This window comes from Mesoplodon bidens, assembly GCF_964165515.1.
Source record: "Mesoplodon bidens genome assembly, chromosome: 15".
Lineage (NCBI taxonomy): Eukaryota > Metazoa > Chordata > Mammalia > Artiodactyla > Ziphiidae > Mesoplodon > Mesoplodon bidens.
The window spans coordinates 944,613-961,875 of NC_138171.1; the positions used below are offsets into that span (position 1 = coordinate 944,613).

Consider the following 17,263-nt stretch of genomic DNA (forward strand, 5'->3'; position numbering starts at 1 on the left):
TGTCCGCAGAGGACCCCTCCAGCCCCCCAGGAAGACCAGTCAGGACAGCGAGTGGAGTGGGGGCGGGCGACCTCGGAACCGGGCAGGGGCTCAGGAATGGACAGCATGGGCACTCACCCAGTGCCTTCCCCAGGGACGACAAGCACTCATCCGAGAACCTGCAAGGAACCGGGGGGCTGTTGCCATGAGGGGCCTGGCACTCGGCCACCCGCCTCACCCAGCAGGCCCCCTACCGTTTGTCAAAGGCCGAGCTCAGCTGGGCTCCGTCGGGGCCTTTGGGGACAATCCCCACCCAGATCTGGTGCTTGTCGATGACGTGTGGGTTCTCCAGGCAGACTGGGAAAGGGCTGGAGGGAGGCAGGGGGTGGCCCCTGTGAGATCCTGAACCCCCAGCACCCCGGCAGCCCAGGGCCGGGGGGCTGGCTTCGGGACCCCCCTGGGGGGGGGCCAAGGGTCAGCCCTTACATCTGCATCTCCAGGGTGAAGGAGGACACGGGGGCCAGTGTGCCGCTGGTGAGGATGAGGGTACGGACGCCCTGGTGGACCAACTCACGCATGCTGTGGCCAGGGCTGAAGCACCAGTAGCTCAGTACCTTCCCTGCGGGGGGCGGGGGCACGTGTGAGGCCCAAGCCGCTTGCCCAGCAGCCATCCTGTGTCCCCCAAGGCAGTGCTGGGCCCTGGGGCCCAGGTGCACAAGTCTCCCCCGGGGGGCCTGCCCGCCCTCCCTCGTCCCAGGAGGGAGGTTCCAGGAGCAGGAAGCAGACCAGAGAAGCCCGCCAGCATCCTGGGGCCGGGGGAGGGGGATGCTGAAGTCACTTCCAGAGAGGTCAGCCTACCCCGACCCCAGACGTCCTTGTGGCTCAGTGAAGAGCCAGCCTCCCCGTCCCTACACTCCAGGTGGGACTGCAGAAGAGGGAGGGGCGCAGGCCCACAGCCCCTGGAGGCAGGAAGCCGGGGCAACATCCTACACACGTCCTGCCCAGCCAGGGAGGATGCCAGAGCACGGCCTGCGGGCAGACACGCCGGCCCTCCCATGCGCTCCCAGTGGCTCCGGAAACAGGAGATGGAATAGCACAAGCGGATGCTGGAACTGTGCCTCTCGGGTCAAGACCACGTCACAGGTCAGCAGGGACACTTCCCAGAAAAGAGCAAACCACTTTCTGGGACCAGAGAAGCCTTTTCCAACTTTCGGGATGGGACCTGCCCCTCGGTGGGGAGGACGGAAGCACGGTTCCGAGTCCACACTGTCCTGGGCCAGCCCTGCACCAGCAAGGACAGGAGTGACCACGGAGGACGCTGGGGAGCCAGGAGCCCGGTCTCGGGGCGCTCTGGCTTCTCTGTCCAGCGGGGGTCTGAGGGCCAACCCCTGTGGGAACTCCAGGCAGGCCGTGGGCCACCGGGCCCTCGGAGGTCTCTCACTTTGACAGCTCTGACTCTTAGAGGGCAGGTGGGGCATCACCTGGAGAAGGCTGGACCGACAGGCGGCCGGGAGCCCGCAGCTGGACGGGGCACCGCCCCAGGGGGAGCATGTCCCAGCCACCCGAGGTGCCGTACCTTGCTTTCTGGCCGCCGTGGCGTTCCAGGCATCTGACCGCTGAGCTGTCCTCCGCTGACCAGCATCAGGGTGGATGTGCACCTGGAGAGGTGGAGTGGATAGGTGTCCTCGGCTCCACTCGGGAGCCCCCATCCTGGAGGCAGCCCCACCTTGTGGGACTAAGACCGTGGCCCGGGAGCTCCCCATCCAGGAAGCAGACCCACCTTGTAGGACTGACACCCCGGCCCCACCATGGAACTGGGGCCACCTTCAGCAGGGTCCACGCTAAACACCATCTGAACAGCAGAGATGAGGGACAAAGTCAGCAGGACACGCTAGAGGCTGCCACTCCTGCTGAGTCCCTCCCACCCAGGACAGACGGACACTCAGGACACAGCCACCACCTGCCCCTGCTTCCAAGCCAACAGCGTCCCTGGGGCAGGACCCCAGGCTAAGGAGCCGGAGCTGCCTGTCCCCTCCCATCAGGGGCCCCACCGCACTAGAGACACAGCCGCCCTGCAGGCCCCTCCTCGGCAGCCAGTCCAGGGCTCTCGGGGGGACCGGGTCCAGGTCAGCAGCCCGCCCTCTCTGCTCTCCCCCAGGGCTGGGTCAGAGGATAGGGGAAAGGAACCCCGTTTACATCGAGAAGTAATAGGATGAAATTAATCCCTAAGTAAAATAAGCAGAATTGTACTCTTAGCCAATGCAACAAGCCAAGAAAAAACCACAAGAGGGATAAATATGGGGGCAGAAAATACAACACACTAGACGCTACAAACAACAGGACCATCTACTTAGAAAATCCAGAAAACCAAACAACAAACTTTTAGAACTGAAAACTTAGTAAGATAGCTTCACACAAGGCCAACAAATAAAAGTCAATACTTCTCTTGCACACAAGCACCAGTGAGTTAAAAAGAGCCCTTCCACAACAGCAACAAAAAGTATGTAACACTGGAGATAAAGCAAGAGACAGACGTCACTTCCTCCGGAACAGTCTGTGAGGTCGTCCTGGAGAACAGAGCCGGACCTCTGGACATCACAGAGCCCCGGCTCTCCCCACAATAACCCGCAAGTCCAAGGCACCCCGGCCAAAGCCCGAGAGGCTCCTCACAGAAAGGGAACAATCTGACTCTGATACTCGGCTGGTGGAAACAAGGCCAAGACACGTTCAAAAGGGACGGCGTGTTCCACAGCCCCGGGCCTTCACGTCACTCCCAGGCGCCTTCTGCTGGGTTAGAGGCTGAAGATGAGGCCACGACTTCTACCCGGTGTCCGTGAAAACAGAGAAGACCGGCACCACCAGCACCCGTGGGCAGGAGCCTCACCCACCACATCTTCCTACAAACAGGAAAGGCCTTGGAAGCCCGGGTCAGCAGCCTGTTCTCAGCAAACCCCTGCCAGGCCCAGGGGGTGCGGGCGCATGGGCAGGAGGAGCAGCGCGCACCCCACGGCCTTGCATGTGAGGGCCCAGAAGCACGGCCTGCGGGTACAGTGCAGCCTGTGAGGAGTAAGTACCAACGGTGAGAGGAGCCTCGAGAAGCACTTGCATTGTCCAGACGGCGAAACACCTGGCCTCGCGATTCACCACAGTGTCTGACTGCAAGGACGGAACCACACACACTGGACTTGACCCCGGAGCAGAGGCCACACCGCCTGGTGAGGCCACTCTGGGGCCATGGCTTCCCCTGCAAACCCCTGCACTGTGGCCCCAGAGCGGCCCTCACACCTCAAGTGATGGCCAGGAGTTTCAGACAGCCGTGTGGCTGCCCTGTGTCCAAGTGCCGGACACGGGTGGGTGGCGGGAGGAGGTGGCTGGCGCGGGTGCAGCTGTGGCCCCGGGGGAGCCTGCTGCGGCCTCCCTGCCCGGCCTGGGCTCTGCTGCCTGCCCACGGCCAGCTCTGCGCTCCACCCTGGGGGCTCCGTCCCATCTGTGAGGCGGGGACGGGGCTGGAAGAGCAGCTGGAGTCATGCAGAAGGAACATTCTAGCGTGGCATCCTGCAGGCCCGGGCTCTGCCCCCCTCCTCCCATCACTTCCTGCCGGGGCAGCAAGCGTCCCAGGCCTCTGCCCCCCAGGCGGTGACCCACCATTACTGCTGGGTCTCCAGGGAGTCCCGAGCCCCAGCTGCGGCGCCCCGGCCCTGCCCTGGAGGCCCTGCCCCTGCCAGGCGGGCCCTCCCTCCAGGGCACCCTCTGCCCGTCCTCCCACCCTCCTCACGGGTCCCTGCAGCTGAACAGGCCAGCGGGCCGGGGCACCCTCACTCCGGGCCTGCACGGCCCCCTCCTCTCCCCGACACCTGTTTATGGAGCGGGTCCTTCCCCGCTCCATATTCTCTGGAAGCCAAACACCACTAACCCCATTGGTTTGGAATTTCCCTTGGCAGATGCTCTAAGTAGCCCCTGGCGGGTGACTCAGCTTCCTCTGCTGCCCAAGCTGCCTATGGGCCATACTCGCTCACCAGCCTGTCATGTCCCCTCCAGCTGGAGGAAGTGTGACCCAGCAGGTGCTCATCCCACATCCCATCATGATGAGCACCTGTGGGTGTGGCCAGGGGCCCCAGGGATGCCGCCCTGCACAGGCCGACCGCAGGCCTGGCGGGCAGCGTGGAAGATGTCGTGTAGCCGTGGAAGCACCGCGAGGGGTGGGAGAGACAAGGAGGGGGCGACAGAGTGATGCGCTGCCGGGCAGGTCACCCAGGGCCTCGAGCCCACTGAGCCTGCCTGCAGCCAGGGACACCCCACCGTAACCTCGTGCAGCATGGGCAGCCATGCACATGCCACACAGGGCCTTGGGTGCCCCCGTTTCCCCAAGGACCAACGTCCGCGGAGGGACCTCTGCAGAAAGGCCCAGCGAGGCGCAGGAGGGGCTGGAGCGCCTGGAACCATGAGACTGGCCCTCAGCGGCCAGCTGGGCAGCCACGCAGCTAAAGGAAGGCAGGCCCTGGCCTGTCCACTTGAGCTGAGAAAGCGGCTCAGCTGGACACACGGGACAGCACGTTAGGGGCACGAAGTGGTCACACCCAGAGGCCCTGAGGCGTGTGACAGCCCCCCTGGTTGCCTGGCCTGGGGAAAGTGGGGTCTGCATGTGGCAGAGGAGGGGCTCGGTGAGCCCTGGAGGCTGCCCCTACCCCCAAGCGGATCCCAAAGCCCAGACTGAGGCCGGCCTGGCCCAGAGGACGTGCAGACCACCCACTGACTCCAAACACCAGCCCCAGGCCCCACCTAATGGGCGTCGACGGGACACACTCACCCCTCGTCTCAACGCCCCCTGGGCGAGGCTGGCCCAGCAACGCAACAGGGGCTGGGGGACAGAGTCCGTGCCCCCCACTCTGGCACGGGCTTCCGCATTAACTTTCCCCCGAAAAGCTGTGTCAGCAAGAAACTGGAGAAAAGGCGGCAGCTGGCTGGGCAGGAGCCGCTGGGCCTGTCTGAAAACTGCAGGGACCTGCCAGACTCTCACCCTAAGCGGCCCCGCCCCCGCCGGGCCCCGCCCTCAAGGCCTGCGGCGGGTGCTCAGGGCGAGAGGAAACCAGCCCTGCAGTGCTGACTTGAAGCGTGTGCTCGGGGAGCCTTGTCCTTCCCCAAGTCTAGAATCTATCGCAGCTCTGCAGAAGGAAGCCCCACCAACTTCCATCAGGAAAGAAAAGGAGACACCACATCCTCGTGGCAGCGGGCCCTACCTGGATGATGTCTGCCAGCTTCTGCAGCCCTGCCGTGTTGGTGAACAGCCCTGCACCTGTAGGGGCAGCGGGTGCTGACCATCCACTGGGTTCTCCAGCCTCCATGTCGGCTGAGGGGCGTGCCCTCAGAGGGCAGCTCACCCTGTCTTCCCAGTGGGTCTCCCGTGGGTCAGTGGGACAAGAAGAGCGGCTCTGCAGCCAGATAAGGCTGGGGCTGCCCACAGCCCAGGAGCAGGCAAGGCTGGGCGCCCCCGGTGAGACCAGAGGGCTCCGTGGCACAGCCTCTGGGAAGCGGTCCCATGGAAACCCTCCGGGCAGAAACAGAGCACAGGAGGTTTGGGGGGAGGATGAGGGGCCCGCAGCCCCACCCGGGCCCCTCACGGCTCTTTCCTGGAAGGGGCTAAACAGGGAAGCCCGCTCTTTACAGGACACATGCCACCAAACATGCTAAGATCTCAACATCCGAATCAGAAAGGCAGCTCCATGGGCCAAATTCCTGTCAGGCTGCGCCCGAGTAAGGAGTCAGCCACAGGGCGCATGGTGGCTGGGGACTCACGTCCTGCCAGGTGTTGGATGATCTGGTCCAGGGAGTCAAGGATGCAGCCCTTGGTGTGAAACGTTATCTGGGCTTCGGCAAACAGCTCAAAGATGTAGCTACGAGGAAAGAGGCAGCTCAGGCCTGGCAGGAGATTAGGCTGCACTTCGGGAACCTAACAGCCAAAATCATTTTAAGTTTCCTTCACCCAGAAACAAGCTCTGAGCCTCTGGGGAGGCCCAAACCTGGAGGTGAAAGGCCTCTCCCCTCAGGAGCCCCAGTGGGGAGGACAGTGGCCTGCATGAGACCGGTGTATACCCAGAAAAAGGCCTGGGCTCGGGACTCGGGCCCCGCATGGGGGCCAGGAGGAGGTCATCAGGGCCTCCCTGAGGTGGTGGCTCTGGGCAGGGCACCCAAAGGGCAGTTCTGGAGAGTTAGGAGGGAGGGTGGGCAGTGCAAGCTGCAGAGGAAGCCCTGTGGGTGTGGGAGCCAGGGAGGCATCAGGGCCATTTAGGAAGCAACCAGGCCCTGCGAGGGCCTGAGCAGAGTGGAGCAGATGGGGCTCAGGGACAAGGCAGGCGGCCCAGTGCTCTAGAACATTCCAGAACATTCCCTGCCTCGACAGACCTGGGCCTGGGTCCCAGCGCAGCTGGCAGTGGTGCACCGAGGAGAGTGACACCTGCCCCAGGCCACCATCCCACGGGGAACAAACCCTGCGGCTCAGAGGCCTGTGGGACGTTCAGAACGTTCCAGGCGACTTTTCGTCCTAACAGAAGGTGGCACGGAGGCAGGCGCCCCGTTCTAAAAGGCAACTGCAGCGCAGACAGAGGGGTGAACCAGAGGAGAGGGTGGCGGTGCGACCCTCTCAATGACCAAACCCTCCCGGACCTCCAAGACGGAAAGACTCTCCGGATTTCGACCGTGACATTCCAGGCCATGTGGGGCGGAATGCTGCAGGGACAGAGCCCGGCACACCCGCCCTGCTAGGTCCCTCACCTCCCAGGCTTGGTGACACCGCCGTCACCTCCAGGCAGCTCCACGGCGTCGATGGCGCCCTCCAGACGAAGCAGGATCGCTGTGGGGTTAGGGGCTCTCAGGGCGGGGCTGTGGGGGGCAGTCCACGGCAGGCGGGAGGAGGGGGAACTTACTCTTCAGCTTCGCGAGGTCCTCCAGCTCCAAGTTCAGCCCTGGGCAAGGGAAAGCGCAAATACACAAGTCTGCATCCTTCTAATTCCACCACCCCGTCCTAAGGAACCACGATGCTGGTGTGGAGGGCAAGACACTGACAGAAGAGGCTCTGAAACCCATACGGCTGGAACTTGACCTGGAAGCAGCAGCCTGAGCTGAGGGGGGCGGTCACCTTCAGAGAGACCCTGTGGACATGCACATGAACGTGGTTCTGAGCTGCATTTTCCTGATGACCAATGGGCTCCTTTTTCCCTGTGCATACTGGCCATCTGTGTATCTTTCAAGAAGTGTCTATTTATATCTTTTGCCCATTTTTCAATTGGGTTGGGTTGTCTTTTTGTTGAGTCGTTAAAGGTTTCCTCCCTATTTTAGATACAAATCCCTTATCAGATACGTTATTTGCAAAAAATTCTTCCTGTTCTGTGGGATGTCTTTGCTTTCTTGATGGTGTCCTCTGACGCACAGAAGTGTTTGATTTTCTTAAGTCCTGTTTATCTATTTTCGCTCTGGGTGCTTGTGCTGTTGGTGTCACTTCTAAGAAGCTGCTGCCTAACGCAGGGTCCTGGAGATTGACACCTGGGTGAATAACCCCACTCCTTACGTGTGGGCTGTGCAGAGTGACCTCCGTCCAAAGAGGACAGTGTGGAAAGGAGGGGAACGAGTCACTTGGAGCCCCTGACAAAGCCGACCTCAGCTGGCAATCAAGGTCATAAGTCATGCGGACTTGACTGCAGAGACCTGGATGTGGTACAATGAGGCGCGCCCTGTGCATCTGAGCCCTTCCTCCCCAAATCCCACACCCCTGTACGTCCAGGGGAGAAACGTCACACAAATCCAAGCCCCAGTGAAGGGGCATTCTACACCACGTCAGAGCAATCCTCCTCCAAACCACCAAGGGAGGTCTGAGAAACTGTCATGGACAAAAGCAGCTAAGGAGGACTTCCCTGGTGGCGCAGTGGTTGAGAATCTGCCTGCCAATGAGGGGACAAGGGTTCAAGCCCTGGTCTGGGAGGATCCCACATGCCGCGGAGCAACTGGGCCCATGCGCCACAACTACTGAGCCTGCGCATCTGGAGCTTGTGCTCCGCAACAAGAGAGGCCGCGATAGTGAGAGGCCCGCGCACCGCGATGAAGAGTGGCCCCCACTTGCCACAACTAGAGAAAGCCCTCGCACAGAAACGAAGACACAACACAGCAAAAATAAATAAATTAATAAACTCCTACTCTCAACATCTTCTTTAAAAAAAAAAAAAAAAAAAAAAAGAATCCGCCTGCTGGGACTTCCCTGGTGGTGCTGCAGTGGTTAAGAATCCGCCTGCCAATGCAGGGGACACGGGTTCGAGCCCTGGTCTGGGAAGATCCCACATGCCGCGGAGAAACTAAGCCCGTGCGCCAGAACTACTGAGCCTGTGCTCTAGAGCCCGCGAGCCACTACTACTGAGCCCACGTGCCACAACTACTGAAGCCCGTGCGCCTAGAGCCCGTGCTCCACAACAAGAGAAGCCACCGCAGTGAGAAGCCCATGCACCACAATGAAGAGTAGCCCACTCGCCACAACTAGAGAAAAGCCCACGTGCAACTGAGACCCAACACAGCCAAAAATAAATAAAATCAACATAAACGGCAAAAAATGGAGCATGAAATGAAATATAAACATAACAAATGAGCTTAAAATGAATAATATGACCACAGTGAAGCGGAAAGAAACAACCCAAGGAGCCTCTGAATGAGTGTTTTCACTCTGTGGTCACAGACCAACGACAAAAAGGACGTGAACAAACATTAAACCTAGTGAGTAGATGTTCATTTATCGTGGGTGGGCTGGCAGTTCTCAAACAACTGTCTGTGGGTTCTAGGATCAAACAAGTAAGTACGATACTGAGAGAGAATGGAAGCTCGTTTTCTCAGCAAAGGTGTTACAAACATGGAAAGGGAGGAAGAAGAATGAACTGCGTGGTTCTCGACTAAACCTGGGGCGGAGGAGAGCGTGAACTCACAACTCTACGCACACGGGCGTGCGGGCGAGTGCGGAAGCACGTGGACTCACACGCTGACACGGATGCGGAGGTTAGTATAAGACCTCACACAGAAGATGGGAGGATAAGAAGACTCTTCATTCTGCGAACATTATGGAAATCATTAATTCAGGGATGACTCATTAATGGATGCCACAAATGACTTCAGAATCACAAATGGAAAAGCAGTGACTTCACAGCAGAAACACCCAGCAGCCATCACGTAACCAGACTGAAGTTAACGTCACCAATGTCACCTGCGAGACGACGCAAATCCGCGGTATTCCCACCAAAACGCAAAACCTGAATCCAACCACGAGAACACAGCAGACAAATCCGAACTGTAGGACAGTCCACGAAATAACTAGCCTTTCTCTTCACAGGCCCGGAGACCACGGCACCAGGCAGAGGGGTGGCTGTGTTTCGGGCCTTACTGAGGACAGCTAGGAAGATTCTAATGTGGCTGCCGATTAGACGAGAGTGCAGTACGGATGCTGGTTTTATGATCGGATCGTCAAAGAGAACGTCCTTGTTCTCAGGAAACACACGCTAAGACACGGAATCAAGGTGTCAGGCCGGCAACCGCCCTGAAGGAGGCAGAGAAAGAGGGAACCTGTCCACTCGGTGGGGGGCTGGTCAAACGGGGCAGAGCCTCAGCCGCGGGCTCTGGGGGAGGCACGCGGCAGCTGCAGCAAGTTACCTGTGAGCTGGTGAGAAAACAGGAAATGACGGTGTTGGAACAGGATGCAAGACGTGAAACAACAACACGAGCCAGGTTTTCTAAAGCTCAGAGATGAAGCAACAGAACTCAGACACAACGAGGAGAAAAAGACACTCGAGAAATAAAGATTAAATTAGAAGAACACAAAAGTAGATACGTGCCACATCATCTTAAAAGAAACAGATGGTGAAAGGGGGGAGTTTTTTATAAGTCCAAGAAAAATAGAGACAAAAGGATCTGAGAGAGTGACAGGTTCTGAACTCAGGTGGAAGAGACACGCCATGATCCCTGGAGCAGAAACCGAAGCAAGGCCGGGCCGTGAGCGCTGCCTGGGAGGACAACATCCTCCCAGGTAAGAGGAGAGTTGGAGCGACAGCCTGAAAGAGGTCATCATACGTCGACCCGGAAAATCAACACTGACACAAACTGCAGCAAAATTACTGGGCTTTAAAAAGCAGAAAAAGTCCTGAAACGACATCCAACTTTAAAAGTAAAAGACAATTTTAAAACAGCAAGGTTTATGATGCGCGTGACTGTCAATCAGAAAATCCATTCCTAGATACGTCCCTGGAGAAACACTGACCTATTTACTCAGGTACACGCATTCAGGGTCGAAAGCAGCTGACTTAGAAATTCCCATCGCAGGTAAAGACGGTGAAGCAAGGACCATGCATCCATGAGGACACCTAAGCAGCAGAGCACAGCAGGCCAAGGGACCTGGCCCAAGACCTGTCCGGGACGGCCGCAGGGCCAACCTATCGTCGTGGTGCTGCTACTGCCGCTACTGCTATTCCTACTGATACGCGATTTGCCTTTTTCCTTCTTTCTCTCACAAATATACAGTGTAGGGCTTCCCTGGTGGCGCAGTGGTTGAGAGTCCGCCTGCCGACGCAGGGGACACGGGTTCGTGCCCCGGTCCGGGAGGATCCCACATGCCGCGGAGCGGCTGGGCCCGTGAGCCGTGGCCGCTGAGCCTGCGCGTCCGGAGCCTGTGCTCCGCAACGGGAGAGGCCACAACAGTGAGAGGCCCACGTATCGCAAAAAAAAAAATATATATATATATGCAGTGTGGTTTCCCAGAGGCTGATACTGGTCCCCACACGTCTGCGTTCTAATCCCTGGAACCCACGAATAGGTCAGCTTCACAGCAAAAGGGACGTGCAGACGCCATGCAGTTGAGGACCTTGAGATGGCACAGCAATCCTGGATTGTCGGGGCCCTAAATGGAACAGCAGGGCCCTTACAGAATCAGGAGACCGAAGCAGCAGACGTCAGAGACGTGGGGCCACAAGCCGAACAACGTGGCACCTCTAGAAGCCGTTAAAGGCCAGGAGAAGGATACCCCTCTGCAGACTCCAGAAGGAAGAGCACTGCTGGCCCATCCGAGGCTTCTGGGCACCATGAGGTTAATACATTTGAGGTGCTTTAAGCTAAGTCTGGAAATTTCTTTTAGCAGCACTAGGAAATGAATACAGCTATGAGGTGTGGTATCACGTCAGCCCAAAGCAGGGACAGTTACGAGATCCAATTGCCTTGTATTAAGCCAGATATTAAAGAGATTTGCAAAACTGAGATAATGCCACTCTTCTAATTTTTAAAACAGTTATTTTTCCAAAAAAATGCTATTTATGTGAACATGTCATGGGTTTAATTGTGCCCTCCAGAAAGCTATGTTCAAATCCTAAAGCCTGACCCCTGTGAATGTGACCTTATTTGCAGATATGGTCAGTGAGGATGAGGTCCTAGAGGACTGGGTTGGGCCCTCATCCAGTGACAGGCGTCCCCATGAGAGAGGACACCATGTGAAGATGGAGCGAGACTCGAGCGAGGCGTCTACAAGCCCAGGTCTGCCAGCAGCTACCAGAGCTGGGACAGAAAGGCCTGGAGCACATGCCCCGGGGACTCACAGAAGGAGCCACCCCGGCTGACACCCAACAAGTGGACGTCTAGCCCCAGAACTGAGAGGATAAACTGCTGTTGTTGAAGCCTCCCAGCCTGTGGTACTTTGTTAAGGCAGCCCTAGGAAACTGACACGTAATGGTTTGTTATTTAGTTTTTTAGTTTTTACTTCTAACACACTAATTACCCATAGATGTAACTCACATAAACAAAGCTCAGTAAGTTTCAAGAACATAAAGTTTAAGACATAAAGCGTCCTGAAGCCAACAGGTTTGAGAACTCCTGTGCTAAACACACAAAGCCGTTTACACACCCTCTCTCCCCCAACACAGCCTGTGAGCGCGTCCCAGGAGGCCCGGAGACCCTCGCAGAGGGGGCCGAAGCAGGTGGCCTGGCGGGAGAAGGGGCGTCTGTGCCTCTGGAGTCTGTCCACGTGTGTGACCGTAAAGGGACCGGGAAGCTGAGGCTGTTCACGCCCCGCCCCACACTCGCGTGAAGGACACGGCGGGACGTGGGTGACGTCCACAGGGCCGGGCGCAAATGCTACGAACCTGCAGCAACTCGACAGGAGAAACGCTTGCTACAAAGTGGTCTGGTGAGCGAAAGGTGGATTCCTAACACTAACAAAGGCCACGCAGAATGTCCGGACAAACCAACTGCGTCCTACACACACTGCAATCGCTGCTGCGAAAGGAAAATGCGGGACACGACTCTCTGAGCGTCGTTCCTGTGGACGATGCTCGCGGGTCGTTACAAAATGTCATCACGGCTGACACCCTTGGTTTTCACTTCTGTGCAGTAGAGGCAAGTTCACACCCCCGGGAAAACAGTGAAAAGGACTTGAGAAAGTGCTGACAGGCTGGGCGGTACCCACCTCCCCACCTCCATCTGTGAGGCCAAGAAGACTCTTACAGAGGCTGGCGCTGCCCCTGAGGCAGACTTGAAAGAAGCGCCCTGGGCAGACTGGCCCCTCGCCTGGTCTGCGGTCCCGGCCCGCGAGCACACCTGAGCTGGCGGAGTCTGCGCTGAACTCCGGGTGGGGGTGGGCCTGCTGCGCCACCTTGGTCTGCTCCTCCAGCACCTGGTCTATCACGTCCAGGCCCGAAGCCACGTCATGGGGCGTCAGGTCGAAGGATGCGGCCTCCTCACACATCTTCTCCTGTGAGCCCGAGCACACCCGTCACGGGGCTCCATGAGGCGGAGGTGGCGGGGGGCCGGGCAGAGGGAGGGGAAGCAAGAGCCGCCCAAGCCCCACCTTGTGTTCTCAAGGCCGGGTCTCAAACTGGTCCAGAGATGGATGTCTGGCTCAGACAGTGTTTGAAAACAATTTTACTTCAGCTGCCTACATTTTATAGTTAGAAAATTTCCCGTTAAGCTCTAGCTTCTAGCTTCTCTCGAAAGCCGAATCTGGCCCATGGGCCCACCGTCCCCATGGCAACAACTGCCTGGACCCCAGTGGGGCTGAGGATGTCAGGCTCTTGTGGACCCCTCCAGGCTCCCCAGGTGGCCTTCCTCCAGTGCTCTGGTCAAGGACCACCACTCCTGGAGACATGGTCCTTGGGCCCTGACAGAGGCCACAGGACAGGAGGGGCAGGGCGAGCAGGCGGCAGGGAGGCAGCCACCAGGGACACAAGGGAAGAGAAGGAATGAGATGGCAGGAAGGGTCTGGGGGTCTTGCGTGCAAATGGCGGGCACAGGTCGGCGGCCCACCTTGCCCAGTTTTGCTTGGTCCTGACGGTGAGACGCGGGGGTCTGGACAGAAAGGCCCAGCTGTTGTGGGCAAGAAAGTGGGCAGGAGGAAGGGGGTGTCGGGAAGGCCACCCAGACACTCACCACGTTGTGAGCTTCGTCGAAGACCACGACCGTCCCCTTCAGGTCGATGCCATGCGCACGGCGGCTCTACACCAAGAGAGGAGGACGCCAGGCTGTGGCTGATGCTCCCAGGCGGCCTTGTGGGGTCCAGCTGGAGAGAGGGACATGGACCCTGGCCGCGTGGGGTCCCCTCACTCCTACCAGGCCACACACTCCTAGAGCTCAGCACGAGTCACAGCCTTGGGCTGGTGAGGGGCTGGTCCCTTGGTGCGAGCCTGCGGCTCCAAGTGCTGGCTCCGAGCGAAGGTCTGATCCCAGCACGGGCTCTGCCGGCCCCTCCCGAGCCTGGGACACGCCCTGCCATCAGGCACCGTCAGCTACGCAGGCCGAGGCCTTACCTTGGCGTCCAACAGGTAGTTGTAGGGCATGAAGATGATGTCGGCCTGCTGCTTCAGGTTCCGAGACAGGTAGTAGGGGCACAGTCTGGAGGGAGGGGAGGTGCTGGGGCACAGCGCAGGCTGGGAGGGTTCCCCGGGGCGTGAGAGAGCCGGGGCCTGGGGCGGCGGGAAGGCTTGCCGGCCACCCCTCACACCATCAGTTTTCAACCGTGTGAGTGGGTCACCCATTTAAAAATATACAAAAAGATCTGCCTGATCCTGGGCAGGTGGATGAGATGGTGAGAAGCAGGACAGTCGGCATGTGTCACCACAACCGGAGCCCTGGAGCTACGAGGTCGCAGCCAGCGTCGGAGAGGAGGGGCAGTATCCTCTCCGGACGAGCTGGAGGCCCCAAGAACAAAGGCCCACCGGGCGGGGGCGGGGGGCTGGGGGCTGGGAAAGAGCATCTCACTTCTTACAACACTTCAGCAGAGAAACAGACCTGCCTCTGCACGTGGAGGGAGCCCAGCCCTGGTGGGGTTACCTGTGCCTGGTCCCGCTCCTGACCAGGTCCTCAATGTCCAGGATGGGGCTGGCCAGCTCCGGCTCCAGGCTCTTCTCTGGGGACACGGGCAGGAGTAAACACAGGCTCTCTGGTCCAGAGTCCCCGGACCGCAGGAGGCACCCGGGATGGAATGGCTCCTGGCAACAGGCAGCCCCTGGGGAGGGTGCTAAGCCTAAAGCGAGTCCCAAGGGAGCCCTGCTCTGTGCCTTGGGCGGCTGCACGCCTAAGGCTGAATACCAAGAGGAGACCCCGGGGTGGGGTGGGGTGGGGGCCGGCCCTCAGCCTGTCATCACCAGATGCTCTCCAGGCCGGGTGGCTCCCATGAGCCCCGGGGCACCTGCCCTGCAATCAGGCTTCAGTCTGGCAGCAAGTCCCTTCCTCTCGTTTCACCACCCCCGCCAAGAACAAGCTCAGAGTCTCCCTCTTAAGGAAGCCAGGCTCCACACGGCCAGCATCAAGAACACCGAGCTGTCCCTGCCTGTGCTGCCCGGGCAGGGGTGCAGAGCTGGGGCTGGGCGGGCGGGAGGCGCAGAGCCCACCTGAGGCCCTGCAGCCTTGGGGGCCTTCCTCAGGATGCAGCCCCGACAGGCCCCACTCCCTGCTGGCTGTGTGTCCCTGGGCAGGACGGGCCTCAAGAAAGGACACAGGCCCCTCAGTTGGGCCCGTAGGCATCGGCCAGGGAAGTACTATAACCCAGCGACACCCAGGCCTATCCCAGCAGATGGGAGCAAAGGTCTCCTCTAATAAGCACCCAGAGTCTCAGGGCAGCCCCATGTGGACCCAGGTCCCCGGCTCCCAGCTCCACTGGGGCAGGTACCAGGCCCAGCCCTTAACTGCACAGACCAGAACACACAGGCCCTCAGCAGCGACTGCCCCCAGGGTGCCCCCCCGCAGACAGCAGGCAGGGGAGGGAAGAAGAGCCATCCACTCAGCAGCACCATAGCAACAGACCAGGCAGTCGACACGCTCTGCAGCAGGCCGGCCCCAGAGCTCCGTAACCTACCTGGGGCGAGGGGGGCTGGGGAGGGGGGGCGAGGAAGAGAGGGCAGTAGAGAGGAGGCGACAGTGAGGAGGAGGGCGAGGGGCCTGGCCGGGCCACACTGCTCAGGGCTCCCGCAGCCGGGCCACACTGCTCGGGGCTCCCGCAGCCGGGCCGGGCTCCCGCTCAGCACGCCTCTCAGACCCCTCCTGGGGTCTCTCCCACTCCTCTCTCCCTCCAAGGCCTAGGCACCTGCTGGAGACACCCCACTGCATCGTGGGTCAGCTGGCAAAGGAGGTTGAGACAGCCAGGGTGCACCGGCTTATGGTGAGTGGATGCCCTCGAGGAGCAGGCGGAGGGAGCACAGCAGGGCAGGGGCAGGGGCTGGGGAGGGGACACAGAGGCTGGAGCCAACAGGCCAGCTGGGACAGCCCCTTCTCTGCCACGCAGGGCCTGGGGCAGCGGGGAGGGGCCTGACGCCAGGGCCCTGGGAAGGCAGGACTGAGGGCAGAGGGCCGAGCAGCGGGGGGACGAGGACAAGAGAGCAGCCTTCAGGTGACTCGACACCCACAGGCCCGACGCCGACGGGGCAGCAGGGTCGGCGGCCAGCGGTCTCCAGCCCGGGGCCACGACAGCTGCCTCAGGCCATCCTCAGCCTTACACTTCACTGCTGTCCTGAGGGTCCTCGGCGCCACCAGACCAAGGGACACCGCCAAGGGGAAGGTGGTGAGGAACGAGCCTGGGACCCTGGGTCATCGCCCCAGAGGCCAAGCCGTGCAGCCCTACCCACAGCCGGCCCGCCGGAGCCCAAGCCCGCATCAGGCAACCCCCCTCCATCTCTCCAAGGGCGCTGGGACTCCCAGCTCAGGCCTCTGGGACTGTACTGCTGTCCTGACCCACTGCCTAGCGCAGGCCTGGCCCGCTGGGATCTCCCAGCCCGAGTAGACGGTGGCCTGCGGGTCACCAATGTGAACTCTCCGGGGCCCGGCTCACCGCAGGGTCTGAGTCCCAACCCTAAGGCAGGAAACAGAGGGAACCCTGACTCTACCCCCAGGCCACACAGCCCCGTCTGGAAAGGCCACACCACAGAGAAGCCTCTCTGCCACCACCTCTGGCTCCAGAAGTCCTGACCGACACAAAGGGCAGCCACAGGCGGAGAAGCAGGAATTTGGAGGCAAGGGCACCAGTGCCGCCCCTCCACTCTGGGCCCCAAGAAAGTTGGGGACAGGAGACCAAGGGCTCCCTTCCCAGGGCCCCGGGCACCCGCGGTCACACGGCCTCGCCGCGCCCAGGCTGCCGTCATCACAGACACTGTGCTTCCCGCTCTCACGCATTTCTGGATGAGGCTGGAGGAGTCACTAGGAGGGCCCCAGGGGCTCAGAGCACGTCATACCCACCGAGTGACAGGCGGCAGTGACAGGATGCAGCACAGAATCAGCAAAGGGAAAAACACGTGGAGGAGCTTCCAGAACCCCCTCCCTGGCTGACTCCCCCAGAACGAGCTGAGACCACGAGTGAAATGCTCTCCAGAGACCCAGCGCCCAGGGGGGGCACTGGGGGCCGCTCACATGGGCACCCCTGCCTGGCAGGCGCCCAATTTCCAGCCTTCCAGAAGGGAGCACGCACTCTGCACAAAGCATGCTGTCTGCACGGTTCAGGCGCTTCCTCGGCCCCACCGCGTGCGCTGCTCTGCACGCACGCCAGCCAACGCCGGTCATCAGGAGACAGAGCTCGGGCACCTCGACAGCCCGGCGCGGGGGACAGCCAGGCCGGAGCGCCGAGGGGCAGCAGCCAGCAGCCCAGGGGGCCGCTGAGCCCAGCCCTCAGAGGCGCCCAGACTCCCCTCCCCCTGCAGCCCTCTCACCTTCCACGTTGTTGTAGAAGTGACAGGAGCGACTTGCCACCTTCTTGCGGCACAAGTGGACCTGGGTGAGGACGAGGTCTGGGCTCGTGTGA

The 17,263-nt window shown here is 60.3% G+C and overlaps 1 protein-coding gene across 6 annotated transcripts in view; it reads right to left on the bottom strand.

Moving 5' to 3' along the window:
- Window positions 1–17,263, bottom strand: part of RTEL1 (regulator of telomere elongation helicase 1) — a 28,006-nt gene that overhangs the window by 7,444 nt on the left and 3,299 nt on the right. For all 6 annotated transcript variants that reach the window (XM_081255881.1, XM_081255882.1, XM_081255880.1 and 3 more), the window contains exons 6-19: window positions 17,172–17,232; window positions 14,308–14,383; window positions 13,785–13,869; window positions 13,408–13,473; window positions 12,580–12,733; window positions 6,900–6,938; window positions 6,748–6,826; window positions 5,773–5,870; window positions 5,217–5,272; window positions 1,760–1,831; window positions 1,556–1,637; window positions 466–598; window positions 234–347; window positions 118–158 (exon numbers count right to left, since the gene is read on the bottom strand). In XM_081255881.1, coding sequence (XP_081112007.1) covers window positions 118–158; window positions 234–347; window positions 466–598; window positions 1,556–1,637; window positions 1,760–1,831; window positions 5,217–5,272; window positions 5,773–5,870; window positions 6,748–6,826; window positions 6,900–6,938; window positions 12,580–12,733; window positions 13,408–13,473; window positions 13,785–13,869; window positions 14,308–14,383; window positions 17,172–17,232 — 1,156 coding nt within the window. The remainder of the gene's footprint in view (window positions 1–117; window positions 159–233; window positions 348–465; window positions 599–1,555; window positions 1,638–1,759; window positions 1,832–5,216; window positions 5,273–5,772; window positions 5,871–6,747; window positions 6,827–6,899; window positions 6,939–12,579; window positions 12,734–13,407; window positions 13,474–13,784; window positions 13,870–14,307; window positions 14,384–17,171; window positions 17,233–17,263) is intronic.